We start from the raw sequence: 12621 nt of genomic DNA, 5'->3' as shown, positions 1-12621 counted from the left end.
GTAAAACCATATCCAGCATCACCAGGTGGGGAGAAGACGACTCAGAGGAGACTGGGTCATTGGCACTTCCTGGGGAAACAACCCAGCTGAGCCTCACTGCCAATGGGAAGCAAAGGAATGATGTTCTCTCTTCATACACACACACACACACACACACACACACACACACACACACACACACACACGGTTGCAATTTAGGGGAGGAAACTATAGTTAAACTCAGGCCCCCCCCAAAAAAATAAATAAATAAAAATAAACTCAGGCCCCGAGGATCCCTGGGTGGCTCAGCAGTTTAGCACGGCTGCCTTCGGCCCAGGCTGTGATCCTGGAGTCCCAGGATCAAGTCCCTACATCAGGCTCCTCGCATGGAGCCTGCTTCTCCCTCTGCCTGTCTCTGTCTCTGATGAATAAATACAATATCTAAAACAAAACAAAACAAAACAAAAACAAAAACCTCAGGCCCCAGCCACATTGCCAGGACTGAGCAACAGAGACTGGAAGTGCCATTCTCTGGACCTGACTACGAGCAAAGAAAATATGCCTGGGAGTGACACCCCTCACCAAGCACTGCGTTCCCTCCTCCCACATTGCATACAACAGGCTTCTCTGAATATCCTTGGGGTGGGGACCTCCTCCTCACCAAAGAAACACCTGCAGGAAAGGTCCCTCAGGTCCCTCCTAGGACCTGGGGCAGCTGAGACCCACTTCCTGAGGGGCTGAACCAAGTCAAGTCAATGCAACTGGGATCGGGACTCCATGCACCCCCTCCATAAAAACAAACTTGGCATTATGATCAAAAATCAACATTTTAGGGGCACCTGGATGGCTCTATCAATTAAACATCCGACTCTTGATTTCAGCTCAGGTCATAATCTCAGGGTCACGAGATCAAACCCCACGTACGGCTCTGCGCCCAGCAAGAAGCCTGCTTGAGATTCTCTCTTCCTCTGCCCTTACCCACTACACACTGTTTTTCTTTAAAAAAAAAAAAAAAAAAAAAGAGAAACCCCACTCCAACATTTTAGCTGCTCTAATGTTATAATGAAATACAGCCCAAGCATTCACCATCCTGTACTGCCCAGCCCCAACCCAGCAAAAAGCATGGAGATCAGCTAGAGGGTGGCATCCCTCCATGGATGGGTGGGCACCACAGGTCTGGGATAGAAAAGGTCAGTGCCTGAGCCGAGACAGATGCAGTACTCCAGCGAGTAGGGTCATGCAAACACCTTCGGCTGCTACTCTTGTCCCATTGCCCCCAGACCCTAGAGGTCTCCTGCTCCTGCCAAGAAGGCTCAGGAGACAGACAACCTCCGGGAGCAAGTTTCAAAGCTGATATATCCAGTTTATTCTGGAGGCAAGTGCCTTCCAGTATTTTTATTTCTTCCACTTTAAAAATGTTAAGGGCTATTTGTGTGGTTCTTTCCATACTCTGGATCCTGCCATGACCAGTTTAACATCCAAGGTCCTTTCAGGATCCCAGGCCAGGAGGCTATAGGAGGGACCGCTGAATCCCCGAGGGCAAGAAAATAGTGTCCCTTATCCCAAGTTTCTCCAAGCAGAGCCAGCTGCTCCTCCAAACAGGACTGGTGAGGTTGTCTCAACACCCCTAGGAAGGTCTAACCCTGAAGGCAGTACCTGGAGGGCTGCCTGTCTGATGGGAGAGATGGCAAGCTAGCCTTCCCCAGATCCCCTGCCAGGGCAATCATCACCAACTACCGGAGGAGTGAGGCTGCCAAAGTATTTCTGTAGCTCAAGCAGGGCCCGGAAGCGATGGGAGATGGCATTCTTCTTGGCTTTGGGCATCTCTGCATACCTAAGGGGTGACAACAGCAGTTCAGAGGAGCCTAGATTCAGGGTTCCCTCACCTGTCTTGCAGCCCAAAGCTCCAGGAGTTGCCACGAAAGGGTGGTGGGGCCATGAGCTCCCAGTAGCCAGAGTTAATTTTTAAAAAACCAGAGAGTTTTAAATTCCCCTATAGGCAGAAACCCGTATTAACGAATGTGGAAGGATGTTAGACTTGCTCTAGTGTGTCCAAAAGTCATTAAGGGAAGCTAGGGACAGGGGGATGAGCTGCATGTTTGATCAGCTTTGTCATCTGTTGACAGGAAGCAGTGGGGCCTGACAGAGCAAACACAACAGTCTCCTGTACTGTGGGGGTGGCATGGGACAGCCGGCCAGCGGCCTCGCCTCCATATCAGTACTTCAGTGAGGTGAGAATCCCACACGCCACTGTGTGCTTCAGATCTGTGCTGTCCTGTATGTGGCCACTAGCCACAAGGGGCCATGTAAACTGAAATCAACCAGAGCTGAATAAAAATAATTTCGGTTCCTAAGTCACCCTAACCACATGTTAGATTGAACAGTGTAGAGATAGAGCACTTCTCTATCTTGCATTCTTGGATGGTGCTACTTCATGTTACCCTCAACCCTGTCTGGCTACTGTGAGGCCTCAGGTCACCCTCCCTAAGGGCCCCTGGAACACTTGATCCTAATAATGGCCAATGTACATGGCCAGTGTAAGTAGAGGGGGGTAGAGGGGTCAGTGTGAAGTACTGAGAACTCTTGGCACTGTGGGGGTTTCACAAGGTGCCCACTAAAGGCTGCAAGTGTTAACATTTTTCCAAACTGAACGGGGAGATCAGATCATCCCATGAAACTGTCCAGTTCATACATAACAAGCCAAGGGCAGAGAGCAGAAGACACTAAAGTCACCCAGCTGCTATGTGGCGAACTGGAGCCCAAGAGCCCAAGAGCCCAAGAGCTCCCAGCTGTGCCTGGCTGCCGCCTACACTGGAGACTGGCCCACTCACATTCCTTGCATCCACCCCAGCAGAACCGTCTTCAGCTGGAGCAGCACCTTCGAGCCTGTTCCCACCCGGATATGCATGCCCACACCTGGACAGGGTGCTGAGCCAGCCCCAACCGTGGTTCTCCCAACCCCATATCCCTGGAGGAAAATGTGGCTCCTTACGTCTGCTCATATCCATCAGGTTGAAAGCAGGGGTCCCAGCCAAAGTCTCGGCAGCCTCGGGGCACTACAATCCGGCCCTGCTAGAGGAAAAGGGGGGGGGGAGTCTGGTTAGGTTATGTATTTGGCTAAGCATTTACTCAAAATATGTGGTTTCAAGAGGTCCATGGTACCTGAAAATGTTTACCAAGTATATAAATAAAACACTGTGGGACAACCCTCTCCCATTGCACACATAAACACGCACATGCACACACACACAGAAAACCACAAACGTGCTCAGCCCACTGGTGTCCCTGGAGCTGCTCTCCGTCTCTACAGCTTGACAAACTGTGAACTCACTGAAGAAGAGAGTCAGCTTGGAAAAACTGACAGAAAACATTTTCTCTTCCTAGGAAGTTATGACGAGGCACCTGAGGGGCTCAGTCGGTCAAGCGTCTGCCTTTGGCTTGGGTCATGATCTCACAGTCCTAGGGTGGAGCTCTGTGTGGGGCTCCCTGCTCTGCAGGGAGCCTGCTTCTCCCTCTCCCTCTTGCTCCCCTTGCTTGTGCCCTTTCTCTGTCAGGTAAGTAAATAAAATCGTAAAAAGAAAAAAAAAAAAAAAAAAAGGAAGTTTTGAGGCCCTGAACTATACAGACAAGCCCTATGCGTGCTACTCATTTTTATTATGTTAAGTGTGAAATAAATTGCTACATTTCTCAAAATGCAACTGAGGCTCTAACAATTAAATGAAGAAACAAATTATTTACCACAATGTCCAATACATCAATGAGTTCAGTAAATACTGACTATAATACGCAAATTCCAACAGGAAAATGATACCAAGAGAACCAATTTAATTCAACACCATGAGAGGTCATGTTGCCATGAAGGTTAAAAAATAAAAATCTAAAAAATACAAGGGAGGTACACCCGGGTGGCTTGGCTGAATGTCTGCCTTCAGCTCAGGTCATGATCCTGGGATCCAGGATTTAGCCCATCTCAGCAGGGAGTCTGCTTCTCCTTCTCCCTTTCCCTCAGCCTCTTCCCCTGCTTATGCACATGTGCTCTCTCAAATAAGTAAAATCTTTTTTTTTTTAAGGTTTTATTTATTTATTCATGAGAGACAGAGACAGAGAGAGAGAGAGGCAGAGACACAGGCAGAGGGAGAAGCAGGCTCCACACAGGGAGCCTGATGTGGGACTCAATCCCCGGTCTCCAGGATCACGTCCTGGGCCAAAGGCAGGCGCCAAACCACTGAGCCACCCAGGGATCCCAAATAAGTAAAATCTTAAAAAAAAAAAATTTTTTTTTTAAAGATTGTATTTAAGGAGACAAAATAATGAGCATAGTTTTACCAAAGATAATGAAATACCGCATAATGTCTGCATCTTACCATTGATTTGAGTGCATCCTTAGAAAACTGAATGTTGGGATCCCTGGGTGGCACAGCGGTTTGGCGCTTGCCTTTGGCCCAGGGCGCGATCCTGGAGACCCGGGATCGAATCTCACGTCAGGCTCCCGGTGCATGGAACCTGCTTCTCCCTCTGCCTGTGTCTCTGCCTCTCTCTCTCTATCTCTCTATGACTATCATAAATAAATAAAAATTAAAAAAAAGAAAAGAAAAAGAAAACTGAATGTAACAAAAAAAACCCAACAAAACAAACCCAGGACATTTTTGGAAATTGTATGCTCTCTAGCAACTTTGTGTGAATTTTTATACAAGCACTGTTTTAGGGGTTATATAAAATGCTATAAAAATAAAAAATAAATAAAGATTGTATTTATTTATTCATGAGAGGCACAGAGAGAGGGAGAGAGGCAGAGACACAGGCAGAGGGAGAAGCAGGCTCCATGCAGGGAGCCCGACGTGGGACTCCATCCCAGGTCTACAGGATCACGCCCTGGGCTGAAGGTGGCGCTAAACCGCTGGGCCGCTGGGGCTGCCCTAAAATTTTTTTTTAAATATATAAGGAAGGGGAAGAAAATGGGGATTAGCCACATAACTGCCACCTTGTTCAAACCAAGGCAGATTCTGCTAGTGCTGGTGGGGAGCTACGTGACTGAGGCCTATAACTGAGCCACTTTGGACCTCATCCACACCACAAAGGGTTTTGAACATCCACAGTGGGGCAGGTAGTGCTCTCAGCACTGGTATCATAACAAACCTGGCCCTGCCCTCATCAAATGGACCTCTTAAGCAAAACAGGCTTTTCACTAGTAAACAAATTAACAATTACAAAATGCAAAGTGCCTTAGAAGGAACAGGGAGCTGGGCTCAGGAATAACAGGATGGAGTGACCCAAATGGGGAACTCAGGAGATGCTTTGAGGAGATACTTTGGCCACATAAAGTGATGGGCAAGAACACTCCAGGTGGAGGACACTCCAGGTGGAGGACACAGCTGCTGTTGGGACCCAAGATGGGCAAGGCTTCAGCATACATATTGTTGAACGGACAATGTGACTGGGTTTATAAAGCTTGAGTGAGAACAAAACAAAAAGAAACAAAGCCACCTCAGGTAAAGTAGAGGCTGGGAAGCAACAAAGTACATGAAGCAGCCAGAGCTGGGGAGACAATTAGGCATAGTGGGGACCCTAATAGTGGGTCACCTCAATGAGCAGGCCCCATCAGCAGGGATAGGACTGTGGTTGCTCACACTTCTGATTTTTTAAAGAATATTTTTGTCAAAGTAGCAAATGACTATATTCAACCCAGCAATTATGTATGACCCAATAGTCCTGGTTCTGGGTATATATCCAAAAGAACCGAACACAAGATTTCAAGAGATAACTGGCGCACCCACGTTCATAGCAGCATTATTCACAATGGCCAAATGTGGAAGCAATCTACATGTCCATCAACAGATAAATGGACAAAACAAATGGGTATATACATACAATGGATGTTACTCAGCTGCAATAAAAAGGAGAAACTCTGTCACGAGCTACAACACAAATGATCCTTGGAAGGACATCATGCCAAGAAATAAGCTGGCCACAAAAAGACAAATACTGTATGAAAGATTCCAATTGTATGAGGGGTTGGAAGGTGCCAAACTCTTAGACATAGAAGTAGAATGGCAGTTGCCAGGGATTGGTGGGGAGAGGGAAAGGGGAGTTTTTGTTCTATAGGTATAGTTTCAATTTTGCAGGATGGAAAAAGTTTGAGCTCTGTTGCATAACAGTGCACATATAGTTAATACTACTGTACCGAACACCTAAAAATGGTGAAGACGGTAATTTTTATTTTTTTTTTTTTACCACTATTAAAAAAAAAATGGGATGTTTGAGTGGCTCAGGGGTTGAGCATCTGCCTTTGGCTCAGGGCGTGGTCCCAGAGTCTTGGGATCCAGTCCCACATCGGGCTCCTTGTAGGGAGCCTGCTTCTCCCCTGCCTATATCTCTGCCTCTTTCTCTCTCTCTCATGAATAAATAAATTAAATCTTAAAAACAAAAAAGAACCATTAACCAAGCAGGGCATCACGAAATGTCTGTGGACAACCCCCAGTGGAGCCTCTGGGGTAGGACTCTGTAGGCTACTCAGGACTCTGGATTTTATCATGAGCAGAAGGGACTGGTGGAGGAGTGATGTGCCAGAAGGCACAAGGTGGGAATGGCTTAAAAAAAAAAAAAAAGGTGGGAATGGCTGTGCTGGGGGTGGGGAGCAGGCCAGCTCTGAGGGTGGTGTGCACTCTGGGAGAAGTGACTGAACACAAGGGTCTGACAGGCAGACGTGGCTGTGGTGAAGGGTAGCTAGGGAAGGAATGAGCAGAGGAAAGTAAGATTCTACGGGAACATGAAAAATTGGAAGGATGGGAGATTCTTACGAGAAGCCGTAACCTCAGCACTTGGATAAAATGTGAGCTGAAAAAAAACTGGGATGTCCATGTAGTTCTATTCAGCTTTCACGTCTGCTTCTTAGGAAGGCACACAGCGCAGAGCTCTGGCTATACCAGCCCTCAACAGCCATGAGCCAGTGTGTATCCCTGAAACGCCAGCCTCAGAGGTCAGACAGATTTCAGGACTGACAGCACTTCTAGGTGTGATGCCCAGGGACATGTCTGGGCAAAGCTCTGGGAACTAACTGGCCACCAGGGACCTTCCCACCACCCTCCTGCCTTCAGCCCTGTGCCATTGGCTCGTGCCGCAGCGCCCTCTAGCGGCACACGGGGGAATCACAGTAGGTACGCACGGAGGTCTGGCCCCTGAACAGGCGCACTGGCTCACTGGGGTCCCCGGTGCTGAATGCGAAAGTGCAAAGTGCATAGGCAGACTTGTCCTCGAACCCTGCCAGGAGCTGGTGTAGACCTGCGAGAGGAGTATAGTGATGTCTATTCAGCTCAACTCCCAGCCTTACTCCCCACCCCTGAGGTCCTGGAGGGGTAGTCACCAAATTTGGGGAGCTTACATGTCATCAGATAGATTCTCTTCTATTACATGTCTGAAAAGCTCCATAACCTAAAGTGTTTTTACAACCACCCAAGGAGGGAACATTCTGGCCCACAACTGTGACAGGGTATGCACTGTCAGAGCCCCAGAGAGGCAGCCAGCTCCCACCCCCTCGGCCAGGCCCTGGTTGAGGCAGACAGGCCAGCAGTCAGTAGGACTAGCTCTCTCAGCCAGAATCAACTGCAGCCTTTCAAACTCACAGCCCCCAACACCCTTCCCATCCACTCTTTACACATCTCAGAGCTCCCTGGAGCCAGGTATGTGGGGAAAGTCTAAGCCACAGGTTATAGATGGGGAAACTGAGGTGAACACAGGCTCCGTGGTGGGGGCTGGAACCTGAGATTCCTGATTACTAGTTGGGACCCCTCCCCTGGACCACTTCTGAATTCTCAATTCCCAACAGATAAAGGAAGAAATAAAGGAGCTTAATACCTTCAGGCTTTAACTTCTCCAGAAACCACTTTCTGCAAGAGAAATAAAGGTGAGTCAGACACCAGGAGCAGACAGATCTTCCTACCATCTTCTCCAGGCTGCACCCCCCCCGGGGGGGGGGGCATGATAATGTCTTAGCTCAAAATGAAGAGAAATAACCCAATAGAAAAAGGGATGGAGGTAAACAAGCAATGCACAGAAAAATCAATAAAACCTATTAAGGCCTTAACCTCATTGGTAATTAGGAAAATGCAAATCCAAACCAAATGTGGTAACATTTCACATTCCCCACACTACAGAACACTAAAGTCCCAATACTCAGTGCTGGTGAGGATATGGAGCAATACATATGGGTGCTGTTGCCTTGGCAAACATACTGGCAATCCAGAAGTTCAAACTAAACATACCCAAAACCCAAAAAGCACCTCTGTGCACATGCCTTCCAACCCCAGCAAGGAATATTTAAAGTGGAGATATGTGTACCCTAGAGACACACAAAGACCATCTGAGGGTGTCCAGGGCATTGGATAGTTTTAAAGAAATCCATTTTCAGATATCAACTTCCTTATTTCCTTTTTCCTGAAATTGATCTGCCATGAATGGATTTCTCTAGGGGGGGGGAGTGGGGGTTCCATTTGCCCATCTCCAATTACACAATCACATTCTCACACTTTACAAAAGAGAGAAAGGCATGCCTCTCCCGAATCCCTAATCCTTCCTCAGGACAATGTGAAATATTGGTATTGACACCAAGGCCATGAATGACCCACAATATCAGGTAACCAATCAGTTCAAAGTTTGGGTGATCTTGTGGCCAGGGCCCTACAAGGGGGTCAGGGACCACTCACATGTAGGGACCAGGGAGGCCCCCAAGGGCGTTGAAGCACAGACAGGTGTCCTCCACCAGTACAGGCCCCTGTACCTGCAACACAGGGGACAAGAGCCTGGGACCTGGGACCAAGAGTAGTCCCTGCCCTGAACCTGAATTCTCAGGCCACCCCAGCTGGGGCCAGACCCACGGCTAATTGGGTTCCATAGTAGTAGCAGTTAACAGCTATAGAAAACAGCCCTTGGCTAATCTCTTATCCTCATTTTACAGATAGGAATACCAAAAACTTGGCAGATTGTAAAGCTTACTCCAGGCACAGCAAAAGCAGTGGGATTCACACTCAGACACTGTGACTCTCCATAAAGTGCTCTTCCCAATTCCAGAGATGTGTGAGTGCAGGGGTTGATGTGTGTGGGGAGAATGTAGGCATTGGAATATATGTATCTGAAGTTGGAGACAAGTGTATGCATGTGTACGTGTGTGTGAGCGCACACAAGTGCTGATCTAAGAGAATTAGGCAGTAAAGGTGGAGAAAGAAAGGTAGTATTCCTGGGTCGACATTAACTGACTCCAATCTAGCTAGGCCTAGACAGGTCCTTGAAGTTATGACCAACTGTACCCACCCTACTCTCTGCTGAGCCCAGCAGGCACAACACCCAGAAGCCACCAGGACAAGAGGGGCAAGTATGGGACACATAAGGAGCAAGCACCTGGCGAGCTGCTTCCTGACACTTCTGTATGGAAATCTCATCAGGCTCTCCCTGGTACTCCGGCACTTATAGGAGAAACATATACAAAGAGAGTCAGGTCACAGGGAAACAGAAATCAAACCATCTTTCAAAAAATAAAACAAAAGACAAACATACGGTCAATTTTCTGTGCCACCAAAGTGCATGGAAACTTATCTCCCAGAATCTGAATGACCTGTTCCAAAATGAAAGAATATTTATCACCATTTGTTACAATTCCCTGTTACTACAGAAGCTGTCACCCACCTTTCTTTTCAGGTAACTCTCCTGCCAGCCCCGTAAAGCTTAGCAAGTTAGGCCCAGGGGCCTCACTGCAGACTGCATGGTCCCACTCTAGCAGGCCAGCTCCCCCAATTCCTCAGTCTCCTACCCCTCCTACTTTAGGTCTCTCTGCTAATGTTAAATCCCCACCCAAAATCCCTCATCCCTTCTCCCTGCTCCCTAAAACTCTACATAACCTCCTATTCTGGCAATTCTCCATGAGGGGTTATCCAGAATTCAAGAGGCCTATGAACCCAGATGGAAGAAAAAAAAAATGCCTTTATTATCACTAAACCCAAGTTGAATTTAGCATCTTTCAGTTGTGAATATGAAAAACCAAAATAGCATCAGCAGTTCCTGTGACTTTTCAATCCATTAAAATCACAGATGTATCTCATTACAGCTGTAGTAGATTCTCTCAAAATATTTTCAACCCTATTTTAAAATTATAGTAACTACACACATGGGTAGACTGACTCCTTTAATACATTAATAAAGCATATGTTAACTAGATCACAAATATTTACATTGAGAATTGTATCTTAAGAGAATTTCCTTTATAATTGCATGTATTTTACTTTGTACCTTTAAAAATATTTTCCTGAAAAAGGGTCCATAGGCTTCATCAGCCTTTTTTTTTTTTAAGATTTTATTTATTCATTCATAGAGACACATAGAGAGATAGAGAGAGAAAGAGAGGGGCAGAGACACAGGCAGAGGGAGAAGCAGGCATCATGCAGACAGCCTGACGTGGGACTCAATCCAGGGTCGCCAGGATCACACCCTGGGCTGCAGGTGCCACTAAACTGCTGTGCCACTAAACCACTGCACCACTGGGGCCGCCCTTCATCAGCCTGTCAATGGAATACTATGAGATGGGGCCACTGGGTGGCTCAGTTGGTTAAGTACCTGCCTTTGGCTTGGGTCAAGATCCCAGGATCCTGGGTTCAAGCCTCACATCAGGCTCCCTGCATGGAGCCTGCTTCTCCCTCTGCCTATGTCTCTGCCTCTCTCAGTCTGTGTCTCTTATGAATAAATAAATCAATCTCAAAAAAAAAAAAAAAGGAAGACTAGGAGATAAAGAGTTAAGACACCCTGTTCTTTTTTTAAAAATTTTTTTTAAATTTTTATTTATTTATGATAGTCACACAGTGAGAGAGAGGCAGAGACATAGGCAGAGGGAGAAGCAGGCTCCACGCACCGGGAGCCCGACGTGGGATTCGATCCCGGGTCTCCAGGATCGCGCCCTGGGCCAAAGGCAGGCGCCAAACCGCTGCGCCACCCAGGGATCCCAAGACACCCTGTTCTAAGACAACTTCAAGTTCATCTTCTCCAGTAAGCCTCCTCTGGCCATTCTAGCCCCTTAAAATGTAGGTGGCCACATTCGCAACCAGAGACGGGTTTGGGAACTGGGCATCCACTATCCTGCATGGGGCTCTTTTCAGGGTGGCACTACTTGTCTGTTGGACTGGCCTGGCCCGGCCTCAGGATCCCAAACTTTTTATCAGCCCAGGGCTCTGGTTCTTGAGTAGGACACCCTGTACTGGCACAGAAGTGCCATCATTACCTATGCTGTGAAGAATCAAGGGGTTGGTACCCTAATGACTAAGTCCCACTCGTCTGCCTCAGACATACCTAGTGGATGTCAACACAATTCTGCACCATGACCCACCTCTTTGGCCATAAATGAGCACGGACAAACCCTTTTCCCAAGCAAGGCTAGTGAGAGTTAATCTATGGCAGAAGCCTCACTGTCCACTCCACCAGGAGGGAAGTAAGCAGAAAAACGCTTACTAGGAAAGGGATGAGCATTCAGAGAACTACAAAGGCAAGATAGGCCCTTGGGACACTCAAGTCATGGGGGGACATCCTTACACTGGTATTCCCATAAGAATCACCTGGTGGTTTACATGAGTTCCCTGTGTGTCTCTATTACTTGCACCCAAAGGCTATCAATCCACCCGCAGAATCCTCACTGCTAGGCACAAAATTCCCAGAAGCAGGAACTTTGGATTTTTTTTTTTGCCTTCTTCACTCCTCCCCATTGCGCTGTGAAAAAGATCTTCCAAATCATCCCCATTTCACAGAAGAGGAAGGAGGCTGAGGATCACATTTCTGGACAGGGGTGGGGCGTGGACCGCCCAGTTTGGCTGCCCGACCCACGCTCTGTCTGACCCCTGCCACCCCAGGTCGGCAGCGGGGTCTGGATCAGCTCCAGAGTTGTGTCAAGAGCCCCGGTGTGGGGTCCAGCCTAATCGGGGATCTTTGGGTACTGAGGACCTGGCACTCCTTTGGCTCCCGCAGCTTCCGCGCTCGCACGGCCGGATTTGTCAACGCCCTAGCTCTATCAAGGCCAACCACCCGCCGTCCCCACTCTGCACGCACGGCCGTTTCACTCAGCGCGGCCCAGCCTGTTCCACGCGCCCGGGGCCGCCCCTCCATGCGCACTCCGCCTGGAGGCTGCTTCTCCGCCCGATCCCCAGGGGGCCCTACCACGCGCTACCCCAGCCGCCACTGGTCGGCCTCCCGCGCCCTCCCGGCACCTCCTCCAGCTTCTTGGCGTTCCCGGTGACAAACACGATCTTTTTCCCCGCCAAGGGGGCCGCCATGCTGACTCCGATTACCAAGCCGACCCACCGGAAGCCCTTTGCCTCGAGTGGCAGGAACTTCCGCTGACGCGGAACCCGGCGGCGCAGCTTCCGGCGTAGGGCCCCAGCCCGGGGAACGCTGGGCGTCCGGCTTCCCTGCTCAGACCCAGGGCACTCCGCTTGAGCAGCCTGGGGTCCCGAGCGCTAGAAGGGAGAACGGCCCGGCCATTCCCGTCCTCAGTGCTAGCCACAAGATTCCCAGGAGCAGGAACTTTGGATTCCGTCTGCGCCGGAATGGCGGGGTCTTCCCGAGACTGGCGGTCGAGCGCGTTGAGACCATGCCCTTCCGCCAAGGGGACGTCTC

At 48.8% G+C, this 12621-nt stretch overlaps 1 protein-coding gene across 2 annotated transcripts; it reads right to left on the bottom strand.

The window, feature by feature from the left end:
• Positions 1-1337: 1337 nt before the first annotated feature.
• On the bottom strand, positions 1338-12320 carry ITPA (inosine triphosphatase). Of its 2 annotated transcripts, XM_055306354.1 has the most exons (8): positions 12213-12320; positions 9526-9583; positions 9370-9434; positions 8679-8752; positions 7831-7862; positions 7142-7257; positions 2972-3048; positions 1338-1813 (listed from the first exon to the last, which is right to left on the bottom strand). In XM_055306354.1, the coding sequence occupies exons 1-8, from the start codon at positions 12276-12278 to the stop codon at positions 1672-1674; spliced, it is 630 nt and encodes a 209-aa protein (XP_055162329.1). In that variant the 5' UTR covers positions 12279-12320; the 3' UTR covers positions 1338-1671. The 2 variants fall into 2 exon arrangements, with proteins under 2 accessions (XP_055162329.1, XP_055162337.1); XM_055306362.1 differs by lacking the exon at positions 8679-8752 and having other exon boundaries at positions 12163-12320.
• Between the last annotated feature and the right edge of the window lie 301 nt (positions 12321-12621).

This window comes from Nyctereutes procyonoides, unplaced genomic scaffold, assembly GCF_905146905.1.
Source record: "Nyctereutes procyonoides isolate TBG_1078 unplaced genomic scaffold, NYPRO_anot_genome, whole genome shotgun sequence".
Lineage (NCBI taxonomy): Eukaryota > Metazoa > Chordata > Mammalia > Carnivora > Canidae > Nyctereutes > Nyctereutes procyonoides.
This window is presented reverse-complemented; position numbering and strand designations above follow the sequence as displayed.